Genomic DNA, 20206 nt, shown 5'->3' with positions numbered 1-20206 from the left:
CAAGAGTCCCTGACATCCTAACGACTTCTCAAAAGTTATTTTCTGCTTGTCCTCTTAGTCAGAGGCTTTCTCCCATGGGAGAAAGAAACCCCACTGAAATCAATGAGATGCCTGGGAGAATAACTTCCCACCTAACACAATCAGCGAGATTATAAACTAGTCTTGACATGCTGGGGAAAGCTCAGCAATAAGTTCTTCACAACATGAGTAAATGTCCATACACCCAATGGGCTGTAACATTTTCCTATAATACTACACTTAAAAGTCTTGATCTTTTTTTTCCCCACTTACTGCCCCTAAAACATTTGCAAATTTGGACCTCCTTTTTATTGAGCAAATTAATTCTAATGAAACATTTTAGCCACCTGCACCCTAGCACTGTACCTTGCTGTGAGCAAGTTAATGTTTTAGTCAAAGATACTCTGTGTCTTTCTTCCATTTTGGCCCCTCAACACATTCCAGGGTGCTTCGGAGAGTCAAGCAACTCAGAGTGTAACAGAGCACTCTAGGCAATAAAAGCAGCCTACTACAGGAGAGAGACACGTAACCATGGCAATGAAAGAACATATTCCATGTTAAAAAATAGAGAGAGAACACTGTACTGAATGAAAACAGCAGACTGTCAGAGTAATAGGAGCCAATTATTAGCTGGCTGCACCTGTACTAATTTTGAGGGAGCTGCTGCCTAGAAATACACCACAAAACCAAAGACCAGATTCTTGAGGCTAGTCTAGAGATATCACATTCTAGGGCAGGAGCAGAGAGAGTTGCTATTTTTCCAAATGGGACTGTGTACTTTCCACAACATTTCTACTACAGAGCTCTTCAAACTAATGGAATTGGTAGCTTTTGCCACGGCTGTGCTGAACTGAGAACTACTTCTTTTGCAGGCATCTCAGAATAAGATTTACAGTATTGCTACACAACACTCCAAATACCATGAAACAGCAGCAGATGCTTCTTCAGTAGGAGGAAAAAAAACCCATAAAATAGTAATCCGCTATTAAAAGTGGCTCTTTATCACCTGAATCTAACATGCTTTAACTAAAATTTCATTATAGTATTCTTCTAGGAAATGGTAATTTTCTTTGCATTTTTTTCCTATTAAAATCTGTGCAGCTGTTTAGTCTGAATTCAGCAAATTGCTAAGTATGTTTTTTACAATAATATCGCACATATAATGCTTTACCTTGCAATCGTCTAATGTGTTCTGTGCAGAGATCAGACTTGCCGGGGTTTGTAAAGATCTCAGTCGATCACTCTGAGCTTCCAGCCAGTTGCGTAGAGTCTGCGCTTTGTTCTCATTTTCAGTAATATCCTCCAAAATACGCTCCAGGTCTTGTATCTGAAAGTTACAGAACTAGTTTAGCTTACTTAAACCTAGAGGTGGGCAGAAGCAGGGCACCCCTTCCATGTCAAAATTTGAGATTACAATATTTACATTGAAAATACTATTTAGAGAAAATATTTTTAAAGGAAAAGCTAATAAGTTTTACCGTTTCTTTAGGATCTGCCCTTTTCCCTGGGAAGGAAACAAGGCAGGGTGGGTTCTGGAGCTGGCAGCCTGCGGACCTGGCAAGTTGGGGGACCCTGGGCTATGTGGACACATTTATACAGAGTCTGAAAACCTCATTCTCCATAAAACCCACCAACAAAGTTACTAATAAGGACCTCAAGTCTCCTATCTTCATTCTTGGCCATGAGGATCCGTTAAATCCTAGAATGCCGTCTCTTCAAAATGGTTAAAGAATATTACTCCCCGCCAAACTGAAATTTCATCATTGAAATTTTCAATTGTGCATGAACTGAATTTTCCACTTGAAAATGTTTCTGGAAGACTTTTGAGTCCGAAAAATTGGGGAATTTTCTGTTTGACCAGCAGTCTCTGTATCTGGATTCAGAGAGGGCAGCTTATCCCAAAGCCCTGTAAGTTCAGGAGAGAAACAGAGAAAAAAGAAGAATGTGCTGGTAGAGGGATTCGTTCCAGTGGCCTCATGTTTGCATTTTGGTATCTGAACCTTCCGCTGGTCTTTTCCATATCACATGAGTCACACTAGCTTTTCTGGGCGCTGGGGCACACAGGAGTGGCAACTAATTCTGGATGCATGGATTATTTCCAGTATCACTAGAATAAAGTAATTTTGAGGCACTGTCTGAAACAGATTTTCTACAGAGAAACACAGAAGATGTGCTGGTTTAGTTAGTCTACATGTAGAATTTGCCTGTTAGCTGCTGATCTTCAAAGCACTCCATTGGGAAACCATATTTAATTACTGCAGAAGGAGGACACAGACACAGAGAAACTCATGTCCATTGACCCAGGAGGGCTGGAGAAGGGCCAGGAACCAATCCCTGCTGTGCCTTTTCCAGCAGGGTCATATGTCCCCATCTGAATACAGCTGTCAACACTACTTACTTAATAATTACTTTTTTGGCAAATCCAACTGCTACAACAGGAAAATGGGTGGTAGCTTAATATATCCCTATTTCTCATTCCCATCATATGGCATGTGGAGGGGTTGTTTACTTTTTGGAGCTGTGTTTGCTGAGCCGCGCCTGGCTGTTTGTACCAAGCAGTGCAGCACCTCCTCTTTCCCACAAACCATCCAGCATTTTCTCCATTCAGTTTTAAATGCCTCAGCTTTTACGACACGCAAAGCTCCAACAGATTCCCCTGCAGACACTACTCTGAATTCGTCCTTTTTCATAGTTTTGTCAATACAGGTCGTCTTTGTTGCCATGTCACTAACTGTATTTTTTTCCTATGAGGAATCTTTTTATTTTCCTTCTGATACAGTCAACTAGGGTAAATCCCAGGCTGTCAATGAAGAGCAGATTTTGTCTATTTTCCCTCACTGCAGCTTACAGGAGAATTTAACCTCCCAGACCTTGCTGAAGGTTGGATGCCTGCCCACCACCTGATGGCTGATGTGCTACAAGACCACTCCATAGGCTGTCCATGAGACAGCACGATGGACAGAGAGCAGAGCACAGGGAATCTCACTGCATCCAACAGTGTTTGCAGTCTCAGGGAGAGGGGCTGCTTGTAAAATACAAAGCACTAGCATAGTCAATGAGTAAGCAAAGAGAACTCAATCAAACCTTTCTGTTCAGAGACGCCTGCAGCCTGTGCCACTGCAGATTCATTTCTCCAAGACACTCTGCAAATTCTGTCCTTTCATACCGCTTGCTTTTCACATCACAAGTGCTCATCTGCAAGAGTGACTGGTTAACAAAATCTACTGTCGACTGTTTAAAGTTCATTTCCATCATATATTCCTGGAGGGGGTGGAGGGGAAGAAGAAAAACGTAAAAAAATTAGTTTGGCAGTTTTAATCCAATTAGTTCCAATGATGCTTCAAGGCAGAGTCATGGGACATTCATGGCTTATTCTGAAACATGGCCTAAAACATTTTTCTGAGAGAGAACTGGCTGTAGGAATAATTCTCAATTTTTACCATTCTGTATCTGTGTAGCTATTTCCATTCACTGAAGCTTTTGCAGAAAATCACTGTCATTACCTGGGTAGCTCAAGGTAAGGCCAAGCTAGTGCCAGAGCAGGGAATAAAACCTGGGGGTACGAGACCCAGTATTTTATCCATCACCCCCACCTGTCTGTGACCATCACACAGCCATGGGCTCAGATTAGGCTGAGACCGAGGCCTTCCCATACTCCTGTGACTCACAGACAAGTGCAGACAAGAGCTTGTGCTCCTTTACCAAAATATCTGGTATCAGAAGAGAATATCAGAATATCTGGGAGGAAAAAGTGTCCTCCAGCACCAGTGTCCTTGCCCACAGAGACAAGTGAGAAACTAGATGCAAAGTGAGAATGACAGAATCATAAAATCATAGAATCATTTTGGCTGGAAGAAACCCTTAAGATCAGCGAGTCCAACCATAACCTAAATCTACCACTAAACCATGTCCCTAAGAGTGTCATCTACATGTCTTTTAAACCCCTTCAGGGATGACAACTCCACTACTTCCCTGGGCAGCCTATTCCAGTGCTTCACAACACTTCCCGTGAAGAAATTTTTCCTAATATCCAATCTAAACCTCCCCTGGCACAACTTGAGGCCATTTCCTCTTGTCCTATCACTTGCTACTCAGGAGAAGAGACCAACCCCCTCCATGCTACAACCTCCTTTCAGATAGTTGCAGACAGCGATCAGGTCTCCCCTCAGCCTCCTGTTCTCCAGGCTGAACAGCCCCAGTTTCCTCAACCGCTCCTCATCAGACTTGTGCTCCAGGCCCCTCACCAGCCTCATCACCCTCCTCTGAACTCTCTCCAGCACCTCAATGTCTTTCCTGTAGTGAGGGGCCCAAAACTGAACACAGGATTCAAGATGCGGCCTTACCAGCACTGAGTACAGGGGACGATCGCTTCCATAGTCCTGCTGGCCACACCATTCCTGATACAAGCCAGGATGCTGTTGGCCTTCTTGGCCACCTGGGCACACTGCTGGCTCATGTTCAGCTGCTGTCAGCCAACACCCCCAGATCCCTCTCTGCCAGGCGCTTTCCAGCCACTCTTCCCCAAGCCTGTAGCGCTGCCTGGGGTTGTTGAGACCCAGGTGCAGGACCCGGCACTTGGCCTTGTTGAACCTCATACAACTGGCCTCAGCACAACAACCCAGCTGGTCCAGATCCCTCTGTAGAGCCTTCCTACCTTTGAGCAGATCAACACTCCCACCCAATTTGGTGTCATCTGCAAACTTACCATGTGCACTCAATCCCCTCATCCAGATCATTGATAAAGATTTTAAAGAGAACTGGCCCCAATACTGAGCCATGGATGCCTTTTTATTTCAGGTGGTCTTAGGAGAAGAAGGGAGGAAAGGGCTCCTCAACGTATCTAGTAACACCCAGAAAAAAGCCACCAGGAAATACCACAGCAGAGGTATTAAAGCCATAGCTGCTTCCCCGTAGGAATTCCTGACCCTCATCCCAGCTTTCTTCTCAGCATAAACATCCCCAAATTGCTGACAAGTGCACAAGGCACACCTACAAACAGACCTCTAAATACCCAAAGAGTTAAAAAGAGCACCTCACCTACATGTTCCAACTTCCAAACCCAACTGATACAGACCCAAATGTTACAGATCTGCTACACTAAGGCACTCTGAAAGAAATGCTTACATTGGCATTGCCTTACATGCAGTACCAAAGTGCCTGAGAATTGGAGCTGCAGACTGAGAACTGTTGTCCTGCCGGAGCCCAGGGCACCGCTCGGTAGCTCTGCAAGGGCAGAGCAAAATATGGCTCTGCAGGGATTTGTGCCCTGAGGTTGGGCTCCCTGGCATCTATAGAGGTACAAGCATGGTTTGAATCCTTCCTGTGGCTGGGGCAATCAGCCTCTGCCACTGGTGCTTTAGCATCCGAACAGAGGCAAGAGTCTGCTGGGGCAGACTCTCTCTCTCTGCAGGGACGTTCATCTTGTCCCTCTTTCCTAGCAGGTTATCTCTTTTGATGAAATATAATATTCAAAACCCTATTCTCTAGTTAAATGGATGCTGGTTATGGAGCTCCATTATGAGGTACTCCTTGTTGAAAAGGCAGACTGAAACACAGCACAAACACAGAGTCCTTCTTCCTAAGGAAGCAAAGCTTTCCTGCTCAACACATTTTATAATCTAAACATAAGAGAGAGAGAGAACTAGCAAGACAGATGGGACAGCATGAGGAAGAGATGATAGCACAGCAGGCAGTAACTGTGTTGCAGGGCAGGCAGTGTTTTTTTCGGCATGGAAGCAAAAGGTTTTTATAAAGGAAGATGTTAAGGCATATTTGAGACTGTTTGAGGAACCCTCCTGAGAGCAAGGGGAAGCTTATGACAGTGCCTGTAGGCTGTTTCCATCCTTGTTACAGCCAGACATCTCGCAGAAGGTCTGGATTTGCAGCTTCCCATTTACCTTGTACTTCCGAAGGAGGCTTCTGACTTGGGCAGCACTGCATTGTGAATTTATTGGCTCCTCATGTCCCTGCTGTTGTTCCACATGGTCCAGCCAGGTCATTAGTTCAACAATAGCTTCCCGTGATGAAAGTTTTTCCATCTGAAGCTGGGGGTAAAGCATATAACAAATCCTCTACACTCTGCTTGTTAGAAATATCAAGGAAGATGACAGCTGTATTTTTAGAAAGGCTTAGGCACTGTAATTGCAATTATCAGGGTATGAACTTGAAAGTGAGCCCTGTGCTCCAGGGGGCCATATGACTTAAATTAAGAGAAGTTCAAGAATTCAGACATTTGAAATGAAATTCTTTCTAATTGTAACAGACTTTCAGATAAAACTGTAAAGATGAAAGATACATGTAAAACAGCCCAGGAAGAACACTGCAATAATTAAACTGCAGTACAATATTGGGGATATTCTGAAAGCAAGACAGACAGCTAATTAGGAAAGAGGTGCTTTGTGGGCCTTATACAGCAGCTGCCTGAATCCCAGCGGCAATATTTTAAAGTAATTATTTAGCTTGAACTGAGACATGGCAGCAGAGTTTCTCCTCACCTGGTGAAGCTTTTCTTGGATGGCCGGGAGCTGTATAATCAGTTCTCCCCATTTTTGCTCAAACTTTGCCAGAGATGACCGAAGCGCTGCAGTATCAGCTTGCTTCAAGTGAAAAAGCTGGTTGGCAGTGCTCACCACAGATGACTTCAAGGAGGATTTGTCATCAACTTCCTTAGAGAATGTCTGAGATGCACAGGAGAAATTTAAAAGAGGGTAAATATTTAAGTATCTATTTAAATAAATAAGACAAACTGCGTTTTCAGTCACAGGATGAAAAGTTCAGAAAACCTAAACTCAGCATGTTCTGGCAGCAGGTATGGCCTTTTTCTGCCCAGTTTTATACAATGCTGAATACCACATTTTGCTCCACAGGGACTGAGAATATCCCCATCCCCACTTCACACAGTGGTCCAGGGACCGACTCTAGTCCTTGAGTCTCTGGCCAGCTCACACCTACCAGTCCAACCTTCATGATTCTTTGCTTTCCAACTGCACAAGACACTCTCTGTCATTGGGGCTGAACATCCTGGCTAGTCACAAGAGAGGAGCACAGGACCAGGTGGGCAGGCAAAGACAGGAAATGCAATTCAGCATGCTTCTCTTCCCTGACTTTGGCTCAGCATCTTCACAGCCCCGCTGTCTTCACCTCTGCTCCCTCCCTGAGCCCATACTCCGGATTCAGATGGTAAGTGGCTCATCGGCTTGGCTGACCTGCTGTATTTGGTATTTGGCAACAGGAGCACAACAGAAACCAGGCAATTATGCTATAGGTGCATAAAAAATCTTGGCTGGGCTGTGATGTGTTGCAGTTGGGAGCTTATTACAAGAGGATTCTATTATTTATGCATTCTGGTTGGCCTTGCAATCTGAAGGAATGGTTTTGGTGGCCTCCCATCCTCATGGTGCCCCACACAGAAAATCGGGTGGCTTTGAGGCACACAGCCATTCAGTGCTATATTATGTGGGCAGCTTCTGGGTCATGGCAAATACAAAAACCATTCAAAAGGGTCATTTTCACTAGAAGTCACAATGTTTTATCTAAACCTGGCAGAAGAAATTACTTACAAATAAGCTGTTGATGTTATCCCTGATGGTGGCAAGATCTTGTGACACATTGAGAGACTGCTCCTTCCAAAAATTCATTCTCTGCTGAGCAGAATCCAGCCATTTCATTAATTCCTCCGAGTCTCTATTGTAGCTACAAGGAGAAAACAAAACACACAAAGATCCATCTCCCAGGTGAGGCTAGGATATGTTTCTCACCCTTACAAGCTATCTTCCTCCCTCTGACGAGGTATGTGCTATTCTGGCACCTATCCTGCTACATAACCCTGCAGAAGCACAGCTACAGCATGGGCTGATGTGTGACACAGCAGTTCTGCTGGAGGTACATACAAGACTGTCCTTATCAGCTCTTTCAGCTGGTCTGCTTTCCCTGAAAACATCCTCTTTCTGTGTTCACCCAGCAGTTGCCAGGACAAACTCGCATGGGGGAAAAGAGCTTTGCTGGAGCTTAAAACCACCAGAAGAGACCGTGCACACTGCAAGAACACACAGCAGGGGTAAATACCAACAAACACTGGCACGCTCTGTGTCCAGCCAGTCTGAGCTCAGAGCACACAGAGCGGGTGCAGGGAGAGCCGAGTTTGCTCCATCAGCTCCTGGACCGGGCTGTAGAGCCCCAAACCATCTTCACCTGAACTGCCATGGCTGCACTGACAGTTGGCTTGGGCCATGTGAAAGCCTTGAGCGTGCTTGGGTCCTTCCCCTTCAAAACACAAGTTGAGGCAGCATTTCAGGCAGGTCTCCAATGTTTGCGAGGTGCACAGACAGGCGCATTATGCCTTTACATGGGAATCAAGGCCAGCTTGCATTCGTAGCAGGCCAAAATGCTTAGGGCAGCATGATCAGAGCTCTGTTAACACTTGTGTTACAAACTGCAGCACGATGCAGCTAATTCTCACCTACAATAAGCATCTGGAATATTGTGTCCAGTTCTGGGCCCCTCAGTTCAGGAGGGACAGGGAACTGCTGGAGAGAGTCCAGCACAGAGCAATAAAGATGATGAAGGGAGTGGAGCATCTCCCGTGTGAGGAAAGGCTGAGGGAGCTGGGGGTCTTGAGTTTGGAGGAGACCGAGGGGCAACCTCATTAATGTTTATAAATATGTAAAGGGTGAGTGTCAGGAGGATGGAGCCAGGCTCTTCTCAGTGACAACCAATGATAGGACAAGGGGCAATGGGTACAAACTGGAACACAGGAGGTTCCACTTAAATATGAGAAGAAACTTCTTCATGGTGAGGGTGACAGAGCCTGGAACGGGCTGTCCAGGGAGGTTGTGGAGTCTCCTTCTCTGCAGACATTCAAACCCGCCCGGACACCTTCCTGTGTAACCTCATCTGGGTGTTCCTGCTCCAGCGGGGGGATTGGACTGGATGATCTTTCGAGGTCCCTTCCAATCCCTGACATTCTGTGATTCTGTGATACAAGCACTGACTTTGCAATGGCAGCAATCAAAACATTGTTCCTACAAAAGTAAGCAGGAATTGAAGCATTTGTTTACACAGTGAGAGAAGATCAGCTGTGTAATAAAGGGCCACTTTTCTGATTATCACCATTTTTTAAAAATTTTTTCTCATTTTTAGGTTAAAGGAGCTTTGTTATTAAATAAGTCACTGTCATATTTCAGAAAATACATCTATAGAAGGTCAGAAACTAATTTCTAGCTGATATCTCTCGTTGCTTTCTGAGTTATACTCACCTGACCAACAGTTTGAGTAATGTTTGAAGTCTGTGTAGTTCATGGCCAACTTTTTTGGTTAAGGACAGCCACTGCTCTTCCATCTTCCTAATCTGGCTTCTTATTTCTGGACAGCTCACAGCAGTCAGCAATTTCTTCCCTTCTTTCACCATCTGATACAGCCTGGCATGCTTTTCATCAACATTGCTTTTGATTTGCTATCAGAAAATAGGAAGTTTGCAAAACAATAATATTTTAAAAACCGAAAACACAGCTAGCAAAACATATATCATTTATTCTAACACCTTAACCTCACATTTCCTGTGTCATGTGTTTTATTTTCCAAACAAATGGAACCTATACTTTACTACATGCAGAAGGGACACAGGTTATTATTATTTTTTTTTTTGTTTCCTCTGGATAGATCAAGACAGATATCAACATAATTTCATGCATTATCAGAAAGACTGTGTTATGATTTGATGGCCTTTTTTGACATGTAAACCTCAGGTTATGGATGAACACTTTCTATCAGATCTGGCTTCATTGTCCAAACATATGACTGTCCCCAGCAGAAAGTTATTGCCCTTCTGTCCTTAGATGGCCTTCTGGCTCTGTCCTGTTTTAAAAATGTTACCAGTGTCTTGATGGAAGCTGTTGGGTTAATTATTGAATAATGGTAGCAGGGAGGAAGAACAGTGAAGACATTAAGTAGAAGACACCAGAGTGGTCTGGTTTGCTTAGACATGAATAAAAACAAAGCATCATTTTACCTTTGCTATACTTCACTAGAAGTTTAAAATGACAAAAGAGAAAAAAAGAAAAAAAAAAAAACAAACCCAAACAAACAGGAAGCAGATCAGTCCCAAGGAGAAGGCAGAATTGAGTAATTTTGTGATGTGCAAGTATCTTACTTCTCTCCAGGTAGGAGGAGCTTGTGCAATATTTATTATTAATAGGTATATTTCTCTCACAGGAATTAAGGCCCACAGAATTTTATTCTGCTCTGTCCTTGAACCTGTGAAGCTCCAGTGCTTGGACTCACCCCAAAAGTATCTTCTAAAGCCTTACTATTTTCTTTCTGATGTCTTTAAAGACAAATAAAGACTTAAGAGCAAAGAGCTAGTTAAGAACTTAAAAAAACAAAGGAACACAGGCAACTTCACAATCAACGGCTATGCAAATATTGCGTGTCTCTTGTCACAGTGCAACAGGCACCAAAAGCAGCAGCGGACCACTGCGACTGTAAATATCTACTGTTGATTTTCCTCAAAAGCTTTACTGTAGCTCAGAATTTTCTGGCAACATCCAGTGATCTCTTTCATGCAGTTAGCTAGATTAAATCACAGTAGTCCTTTTTGCCTTTATAGTCTACGAATCTAAATATCAAACTGAGCTCAATATAGACCCAAAGACTCATTAATTCCAAAATTTCTAAGAGTGCATCCTCTGAAGACTGAGAAAGGGCAAATCTGTGAGGAACGCAGAGTGCTCTCTGAGGATACATCACTAGTATATTGAACACTATTTCTTCCTAATTTTATAAAACAACCATGAAGGCTTCTTTTATAACCTTATATTCATATGTGTTTAAAACACAGACAAAATGTTTCCGACTGGACTTCATGTTCTAAATAAATGCGTAGTTCTGCCAACAGAGATGAAGCTGGGAACAAACTAGGAGCCTATTTGCCTTTCTACGCAAAAGGAATTTTATTCTCTTTGGCCAGATAGAAATTAGGCCATCTCATTCTGAATTCTCAGGATTTTAAAAGGAGCTAGTAAACCTGTAGAATGGCACTGGGTTGGATTCCCCTCTTCCCCAAGTTTTACACCATGGCATGAAAATCTTTGCTGAATTACATAGAAGTGGCTTTGTATTCACCCCAAGGCTCCCTGCTGTCCTTGGGATCCATGTAGCCTGTGCATCATCTTCTCCCAAGTATTTGCATTTGAAGACCAAGTTCTGAAGTAGCTGTAGTCGTTACTCCCACTTAGATCAACTTGTAGCCCCTGGCTGAAATTAGCAGCCCGATGCTGTGCTACTGTTTAATGTAACATTCATGTTTTCAGCACACATATGCACACAGACAAGGACACAAATAAAACAGTGCCCCGCAAGCTAGCTTCTCCTTGTGTCCTAAATAATCTTATTGCCAGCTCTACAGATCCACAAAGAAAACCAGAGAGACAGACACATAAATACCTGCAGAAGTGCAATTCTCTCCATTAATCTTTCTTCTGTTTCTTCAACCAAATTCACAGAAGGCAACAGAGAGGTAAGGGTCTCTAACTCCTTATTGAAAGCTAGGCATTCATCATCAAATTCCACCCATTCCTAAAAGATATATTGCATCACTAATATAGCACACATCTATCTCTGCAATTTTACTATTCCAGGCTGAGCTTTTGCTTTAATGAAACAGAATATGAAAAAAAGGTAAATAATATGGAAATATTAAAGTGAGTCATGATTTCACCAGAGATGAATTAACTCGTTCATTCTTTAATATCATCAAGATTTCTTATTTTAAAATGGTATACTTCATTTTTTTTATTCTATAGGGGTGTTTTAAAATCAAAGTTTAGGTTTTATTTTAAAGTGATGCTGTTATTTTTGAGCCTTTAAGGGTTCTTCTTTCAGTCCAGGCACTCAGAAATTACTGCAAGAAGTCAAAGTCCCACCCTTGTCAGAGTAATGCGTTGCAATGTCCATTTTCAGAGGTTTTTAAGGAAAAAGCTAACTGACACACACAAAACAAGTAATAGACTGTTGCCATCCAATGGAGATAGGAAAGGACAACTACTAGCCAAAGAATCACTCGTAAGGACAGGGTTCCCCTAGAAGCAATTCTTCTCTTTTTTCCCCTCCAGCTTTTACTCTGTGCTTCTTTTGACTTGTTACCTTTAAGAGGGTCTCTAGGTGTATACCATACTGGCAGGCCTTCTCCTCCAGCGACTTGACTTCATTCACCAGCTCTCTCCAGAATTCTTCACTCTTTTGAAAGACGGAGGGAGCCACTTTCTTGGAAAATGTTTGCATGAAAGCCATGTGGGTCATGAGGTTGTGGAAAAAGTCCTGAAAAAACAACCCCAAAACCAACAAAAAAACAAGTTAAAGCTTGCTCTTTAAGAGAGATCACACACCCACAGCAGGAGCATGGAGAAGACAGAGAAGACTCACTGAGAAGAGAAGCCAGTTTCAGGGTCTCTCATAGCTGGAGTCAGTAGACTTCTACCCAAATTCTGCATCACCCTGAGACGGGCAGTTATTGATCATCTTACAGTGAGTCAGGAATCAGTGATAGGATAGGATAGAATACGATATTTTCAGTTGGAAGGGACCTACAATGATCATCTAGTCCAATTGCCTGATCACATTAGGGCTGACCAAAAGTTCAAGTATCTTGTTAAGGGCACTGTCCAAATACCTCAAACACTGACAGGCTTGGGGCATCGACCACCTCTCTAGAAAGCCCGTTCCAGTGTTTGATCACCCTCCCAGTAAAGAAATGCTTCCTAATGACCAGTCTAAACCTCCTCTGGTATAAATGAGTTGCATACGCTATTTTCATTTATACATTTCTAAAGAAAAAGATCTGCATTTATACCTTGAGTTCATATGAAATACAAAGATGTTGTAGGAAGATTATGCAAGGAAGAGTTTAACTGTACATAAATTCATACTTCAGCATGAAGTAGTTACCACCAGACAGCCGTTATCCAGTTTGTTTCACATGGATGACAGGTGACCCCAAGCACCAAGGGTATTAGCAGTTCTAAGGTCTAAGTAGTAGGTAGGGCACAATTATCCTTTCGCATAACTATAAGGTAACAGTTTTATTTAGTTGTGGCTCAGCTGACCTCTTGTGAAACATCTGAATCTCAACCGAACACTTTCCCCTACAAAAACCTTTGAGGGTTTAAGATCACACTCTCCAATCAAGATGTTCTTCACTAAGAACTAACATCTAGTGCAAGAATTTCACTTAAGGACCAGACCCCAGGCACAGGTTGTGGGAGCATCCTGATAATTCTTGATAACCAGTGTAGGGAAAATGGCTTTTGCAGTTTTCTTTTGCTTTTGTAAATCAATATTTGCACTGGAGATACATTATATGTTTTCCTTTGGAAATAAATCCCTAACATTTTGCTTTGCTAAGACCAATTTGCGAGTGACAGACATTATTCCTATGACTCTGGAGTAGTGCTTTGCAGTGCTTGGCATCCTGAAGCAATTCTTAAGGGAGTTTGATCTACATGGAGCAGTTAAACCAAGGTGCTGACGTGACAGAGACATCTTCAAGTCACTAGCATCAGCCAGGGCTTCTTGCAGGTGCATTCTCAGCCATGTCCCATCAAGCATGTAGCAGCTGGGTACAGGGGACACTGGGCTGCCAAGGAGGGGGTCTAAACTATCCTGTTTTCAGAAAAGGAGCTGTTATAGGTAAGTTTCCTCCACCACATCATGATGGCACAGAATGCTGAAAGCAAAGGCTCAACTCCCAGTTGCTAGACAGCAATTTCAGGAACCTCACTATGGATTTATTACCAGTAATGAGAAGGATGTGTTTTTCTCAGATATCAATGCTCTGAGATAAGCCAAAGTAGAGTTGGACTGATAAAACTGAAATCCTGTTCCTAATTTATCACCAAAACTGTAGTTGAAATAAAAATATCTCTTCTGTATTTTTTAGTGGGTCCTACTTTGGTCTACTGAAAAACTTTGCTTTGTTTTCTGCACTCACTCCAGCCCCTCCCCTATTCTATGAGCTAGTTATTCTTCTCCAAAACACTGGAGAGAAACCAGTCACAGAAGACAGCACTCCTGCTATGCTGATCTGAGCAGTGCTATGATAAGCATCTTATACCTTGTGATTTTCCAGGTGAGACTGTAGAGCTGCTCTGCTTTTTGTTAGCTGCTTTGGATCTTGTGCAATCTTCTCTCGTCCAATAGCTACCAGCTCTGCAAATCCATGAAGTAAGTCCTCATACTGGCTCTCACTGATGGAAGGAGAGTTCAGCTCCATGTACTTTGCTTTCAGAATCCCCCACATGTCATCCAAAACATCCTACAATGTAAGCAGAGTTTAGTGATTCATGAAGGACAGAAATTAATCCTACAAACCCACACACACATCCCCAGAATGCAAACCAACCATCAGCCTTTCGATGCTAAAACTACCTTGCTTAGAAAAAACAAACCTTGCTGAGTAAGTGGAAGCTGTACTGTGCCCTTACCTCTAATTTATAAGCTTCCTGGATTAAGGTGATAGGTAACTGCAATCTTTCCCCATGCCCTCTCAGTTTTGATACTTGATTTTCAAAGTTTTGCAGCTCCAAAGCGCAGGCATCAGTTTTCTAAGTCAAGGACAAAAGAAGCTATTAGGAAGAGTTCTGTTCCATTAAACTTTAACATTAAACTAGGCTCAGAAAATGTCATCTTTTCTTATGAACTAGAAAGACTCAGTGAGGGCTGGATTGAGACAGGTTCTCTCTGAAGGAAGGGAAGTTTTGTACTTCTGACGTTCCTTTTCCAAGAATGGTTACTTGAGAGCATAGATGTAAGGCAGCAGTCCCTGCTAGGGGATTCAGCAGTTCTGAATGCAGCTTTCAGCCTGGCAGAAAGTTATGTCTGTAAACAAGGTTATGAGCCTGTAACAAAAAAGTTTTGGGACACCCTTTTTGCTTCACCAACAAACACATAGATGGCCGATGACCACCCTGGGGAGGGTATGAAGTATATTAATTTTTAATTCTATGCTAATCCCTATGAAGGTTGAAGAAAATAGCTTAACTGATCAAATGTCATATGATAAAGTACTCACACATGCTGAATGAGCTGATATAAATACTGGAGTCCTATTCCCACAAAGAAGGCCTAGTTTTGCATATAAAAAGACATAACGTGTGAAGTGCTCTTTTTCTTCCCTGCTGTTGCGTGGGCTGTATTTGCTCTGAGAGGTTGTGGAGAGACTGGTTCCTCCACTCAAGCTACTAAAAGGACTGGAATTAGGTCTGACTATGGAATAAGGTGTAGTCAAAAAAAAAAAAAAAAGGTGGCAAATACTGAACTCTCTCCTTCCCCCATTCTTAAAACTTAAGTGAGACTCAAACTTTAGAAAATATGAAATTTAACAGATAGCAGGAAACTGGAAATAATAGCTAATGCTGAGAGCTTTTCCTCTCCTTTCCTTCAAATTACCTGAAGCTGTTCAGAAACATTATGTCCACGTATTGCATTCAAGTATTGTTGCAGAGTAGCTTTTTTCTCAGTTAACTGGTCATAGAGCAGCCTGGTTTCATTCTGCAAAAGACACAAACATCAGAAGTATATCACATATCAGGAATATAGTAATGACCAGACAAAATTACAATGCAAACAAAATGGTTCTCTCTTACAGCAGAACTTTTTACCTATTTAAAAAACCAAAATAGAGCACGTGCCTTATGGGCTAGAAGTAGTAATTTAGAGAGGGAAATTTGTAGTCTGTGTAGTGTAAGAAAGCAGATTATTCTGTCACAATTATCCTCTGTGGCTGCAAAAATCTGCAAAACTTATAGAGAAACAAATTCTTCTCTTCTGAAAATGAGAAAATGAGCCCATTACTGGTGACTGATGGAGCTCCATGGATTCTGCGTAAGTAAACATTGCAAGACTAGCCCTGCTACTGTTTGGAGACAACATCCCAATGTTCTTCAAAGGAACTCCTTTATTATTCAGCAGTAAAGAGTTAGGCCGACTTGCAGATGATAAGCACACTGGAGTTTTGCTGGACATTGGAAACTGTATTTCAAAGACTAAGCTTTTCTTTCCTTTCTTCAGCCTAAATACCCGATCTGAATATTTTCCAGCAATAGTGAGTAGATTTAGACCATCACCAGAATCTACAGGAAAGTTTGTTATCTGCTTTTCAAGAATAAACAAACAAAAAAGCAGATTTACAAAACCATGGCTTCTGATACTGTGGCAAAAAATCTAAAAGAAAAGTAAATACAAAGGGTCAAATCAACCTCCAATATATAGCTAAAAGTAGCTCAGTGCCAGACATGGCATCAAAAGGGAGTCCACATAGCAGCAGAATATACAGAATACAGAATATACAAAACCCTCCTTGAACTACTCCGTACACACAGAAACTTGCTTTAGCCTGTAGCTCAGCGTGCACAGGATCCCAGGTTACTTCCACCCTTTCTGCATGCAAATTTTCTACCATGACCAAGGCCTCTAAGGTAGTCAGCACTGCAAACAGCACTGTAAACAGCAAAATTAATTTGCCTCTTGAGAGGCCAAGACAAGTTTGTTTAGTACCCAAAAAAAAAAAGCAAGCCCATTACAGATGGCTCATCTGTAACCCAAATGCATTAACGCTGACAAGTCTAACAGATGCTGTGAAACAAGATGTGCATTTGGCAGTGGAGTACCTGGTAATTGCTATTATGATCCAGCCCAGCTTTCATTGAGCTGCTCCTTGAAGCGGTGGCAGCTTGAGTTTGTTCCAGCCGCGCCTGCAAGTTGCTAAAGCACTCGCAGAACACATCCGTGCTCCCACCAGCACAGCTAATAGACTTTAGAAGATCATCCTTTTTATCACTCAGATAGGCGTGAAGTTTTTGCAGCTCAACGGAAAGAGTCTAAAGGGTTGAAAGAAATAAAACATAAGTGAAAATGGTCTCTGTCCAAAGACTCTTGCCTGTAGAAGGCAGTAGGACTCAAGTTGATAATTGTTAAAAGCCACAGGCCCAAATCTGTGCAACACCAAATAGTTTGGTGGTGTTATTCCTGAATAATACCAGCAAACCAGAGAGGAAATACCAGGCCATATATATTCTGTTATAACAGAAATCCACTGGGGTTTCTCCTTCCCTGGATGTTCTAGGACAGTTACCTCATAGAGAGTCTGCTGCACAGCTGCCTCTTCGGTGGAGAGGACTGAGGTGTTTAACATCTCCTCCATGTTATTCAAACATCTGCTGATTGCCAGAAGCAGCTCAAACAATTTTCTGTCCAAATTGGAAGAGACTTCCTCTGCCACACTATCCTGGGTAAAAGCAAATCAGAAGTTTTCAGTCTTTTCACGCAAGGCATGGTTAAGATTTATTCATTTGTATAAGGTTAGAGGTTCCGTCAGCTAATAATAAAATGGAATTAAGCAAATACTGAGGGACAGACTTGGACAAGACAGTTATATGCATGCAATATTCGGAGCTGCCAAAGCTGAGACAATGACCCTTGACATATTGGGAGTGGTTGTGGTCTTACAGTTCTCTGATATATGGAACAGGCCCAACACAATTTGTCTTGTCAGCTCCAATACTGCAGATTCACTGAAATCATTCACAGGCTCCTCACTTTATACAGTTCGAGGAGTTTTACCCACACTAGCAAATCTTTGGATTCAGGTAGCGGAAATATCATAACTGAAACTTGAAATGTTTCCTCTCAAAATCCTAAGCTGATTTCTACATTACTGTCCATACCCGATGCAAAAGCAACGCTACAGTGAATGCCATCTGCAATAATATGATTATAAGCTATACTTCCCAGTGCCCAAACAGTGCCTTGTGTCTAGAATCCCTGGTATTTTTTGCAATGCTAAGATATGCCATTTTTACCTGTGCATGCACCACGTTTGCTTCTTGGCTTAGGTCTCCCAGCTGGACAGTATAAGTTTTCAGTTCTTCCACAGTTGGGGTTCCTGCACTAGCGAATGTGCTTCGGGGCAGCATGTTCATCTTTGTTGTAATCTAACATTTGGAAAAAGAACATTGCAATTAGGGGAACAGCTCAAATGAAGACAGGGCTACGGGCAACTACATAACAGTCCTCTCAAAAAGCATTAAAGTTTCAATGAATTAATACAAAGTGCCTGGATACCAAGGTTCCATTTTTATTGGCAAAAATTAGTTGGGTAGGCTATGCCCTGATGGGAGATTGACTGAAAAAGAAGCATCTCATTGCCAGGTTTAAGGGCTACAAGTTGTGGTTTGTGTTGTTAAGGCAGTCCTGCTGCTCACTGCAGTGTAAGTCTTGCCTGAAAACCAGCTGACATTCATCTTTTTACACAACTGATATTATTCCATGTAATGCAGTAATTTCAGAGAACAGGGAATGTAGTCATTCTAATTGAATGTGAACAAAACTAGTAATAACAGAAACTATGTGTTGTTCAAGCAGCAAAATTCCGCAGTCTGTTCAGAATAAATATATAGCATGCTCTTGTTGCAGTCCAAACTCTGCGTTCAACATGAGAGAACACAATGGTAAACGGCAGAACAAAATTTCAGCCAGAGATTTGGTTTGACCATGACATTCAGCTGGGAGCTTGCTAGCTAACTCTCTACGTTCTCATAAAAGAATGTGAACTACAAGGATACATCTTTTTGCTCCCGCACTATGCTTAGGAGTCACCACTTCAGATACTTTATTTACCTCAAAAGAAAATTAAAAGACAATCATGAACACAGCATGCAGTAACAATTTCCTTGGAGATGCTTGCACAGATTTCAGTTATCTGATGAAGAGACATGATGCAGGAAGATACACCAATTGCTATCTTTACCATAACCAACTGCCTGCAGAAAGTGTTTCACTGAACTTAAACAGACCTGAGGTTCCACAAGCTGGCAGAGAGGAGACTTCATCTTTGATGATAGCTCTTGTTGTAAAAATTGCCATTTATTACCCGTTCGGTCCTTTGGAGCTAAAGTGGGATTAGCCTGCTTGCTCTTTGGATCAGATTCTCCATCGCTGTATTGAGAAAATATTGTTAGAATGGAAAATACTGAAGCAGAATATGCATAATTAGATTTGTAAGACTTCTTTTATAGGATTAGTTTCTATTGCTCCTGCCCCCAACCAGAGTGAAACCAAGTGCAATATCTTTAATACAAGCTTTGATACAATTTCTTTGGGCTTTTCTCTTCCCATGAAACTCCCTAGGGGCCTGCTGGCCGCCTCTGTCTCTGAAATGACAATATGGGGAGGCACAGTCCTGGAGCACGTCTTGGTTCCATGCTGGAAGGTGCATGATCCAAACGACCCCATTTCAAAGCCTTTAAACCTGGCTGGGTACCTCTGTGAATTTGCACAGCAAAGGCTGTGAACAGAGATACCAAACTTGCCTCTGGATGAGCCTGCTTTAGTTTGTGGCAGGTGTCAGTCCTGCCTGATATCAAGACTGATTCTAAACACTGGACTCAGCCCAATATCAAAAAGGTTGTCACATAAATGAAACTCCATTTCTCTAGACTGCTGAAGAAATCTCCCAGTTTCTATAATTTTTCTTCTAAAGACACACAGACCTGCACAGAACCAATGGTGCCACTGCAAAGTTTCAGCAGGTTTAGGCAGTTTTACATCACTGAATCTGGTAACTGATTTTTGTACTTTGTACCTTGATTCCAATTTCTGAGTCATGCTGTCCTCAAACTGTGGCTGCATTTTTTCCACGCACGACTCAATGAAGTCAATGAGGCTTTTCTGCTCAGCTGTTTTTGCTTTCATATCCTGTGTACAGAGAATAGCATGAACAGTAAAATCAGTTGTGTGCACTGTATTAATCTGAAACGATGATTGTGCTTTTCCAATCACATTTTTACATGAATTCATTTAGCAAAGAAATTAAGAACACATCTATCAGAATAAAATGCAGTTTATATGTAACCATGAGTTTACCAAACAAAGCATTTGTGAAAATATGTATTTTTATGGGACAGATTTTTTCCTGAGCTAAAGTTTTAAAAGCAAAGCCATCAGTCAGAAACAAATTATGCACATATGGAAATTTAAAGGCCATCAACTGCCATCCTTACACAGAGAAAAAGGTGAGGGAAAATGAGGACTTGCTCAAATATGAGGCTGAGTTCCTTCAGTTAAAAAGAGAGTGAGTTGCAAGTGAAAAGTGAGTAATTTTAATGGCTCAGACTGGATCATTTTCTCCAACTCTTTTCTA

At 42.1% G+C, this 20206-nt stretch overlaps 1 protein-coding gene across 4 annotated transcripts in view; it reads right to left on the bottom strand.

Annotated features, from left to right (window-relative positions):
• Positions 1-20206, bottom strand: part of SYNE2 (spectrin repeat containing nuclear envelope protein 2) — a 198803-nt gene that overhangs the window by 55641 nt on the left and 122956 nt on the right. For all 4 annotated transcript variants that reach the window (XM_065635633.1, XM_065635635.1, XM_065635637.1 and 1 more), the window contains 16 exons: positions 19649-19761; positions 18861-19002; positions 17868-17999; positions 17141-17293; positions 16677-16886; positions 15457-15558; positions 14493-14612; positions 14123-14323; positions 12157-12330; positions 11458-11589; positions 9273-9469; positions 7578-7710; positions 6513-6695; positions 5916-6062; positions 3103-3279; positions 1190-1345 (listed from right to left, as the gene is read on the bottom strand). In XM_065635633.1, coding sequence (XP_065491705.1) covers positions 1190-1345; positions 3103-3279; positions 5916-6062; positions 6513-6695; positions 7578-7710; positions 9273-9469; positions 11458-11589; positions 12157-12330; positions 14123-14323; positions 14493-14612; positions 15457-15558; positions 16677-16886; positions 17141-17293; positions 17868-17999; positions 18861-19002; positions 19649-19761 — 2472 coding nt within the window. The remainder of the gene's footprint in view (positions 1-1189; positions 1346-3102; positions 3280-5915; positions 6063-6512; positions 6696-7577; positions 7711-9272; positions 9470-11457; positions 11590-12156; positions 12331-14122; positions 14324-14492; positions 14613-15456; positions 15559-16676; positions 16887-17140; positions 17294-17867; positions 18000-18860; positions 19003-19648; positions 19762-20206) is intronic.

This window comes from Caloenas nicobarica, chromosome 5 (genome assembly GCF_036013445.1).
Source record: "Caloenas nicobarica isolate bCalNic1 chromosome 5, bCalNic1.hap1, whole genome shotgun sequence".
Taxonomy (NCBI): Eukaryota; Metazoa; Chordata; class Aves; order Columbiformes; family Columbidae; genus Caloenas; species Caloenas nicobarica.
Note: the sequence above shows the minus strand (reverse complement) of the source record. Positions and strands in the feature narration are given on the sequence as shown.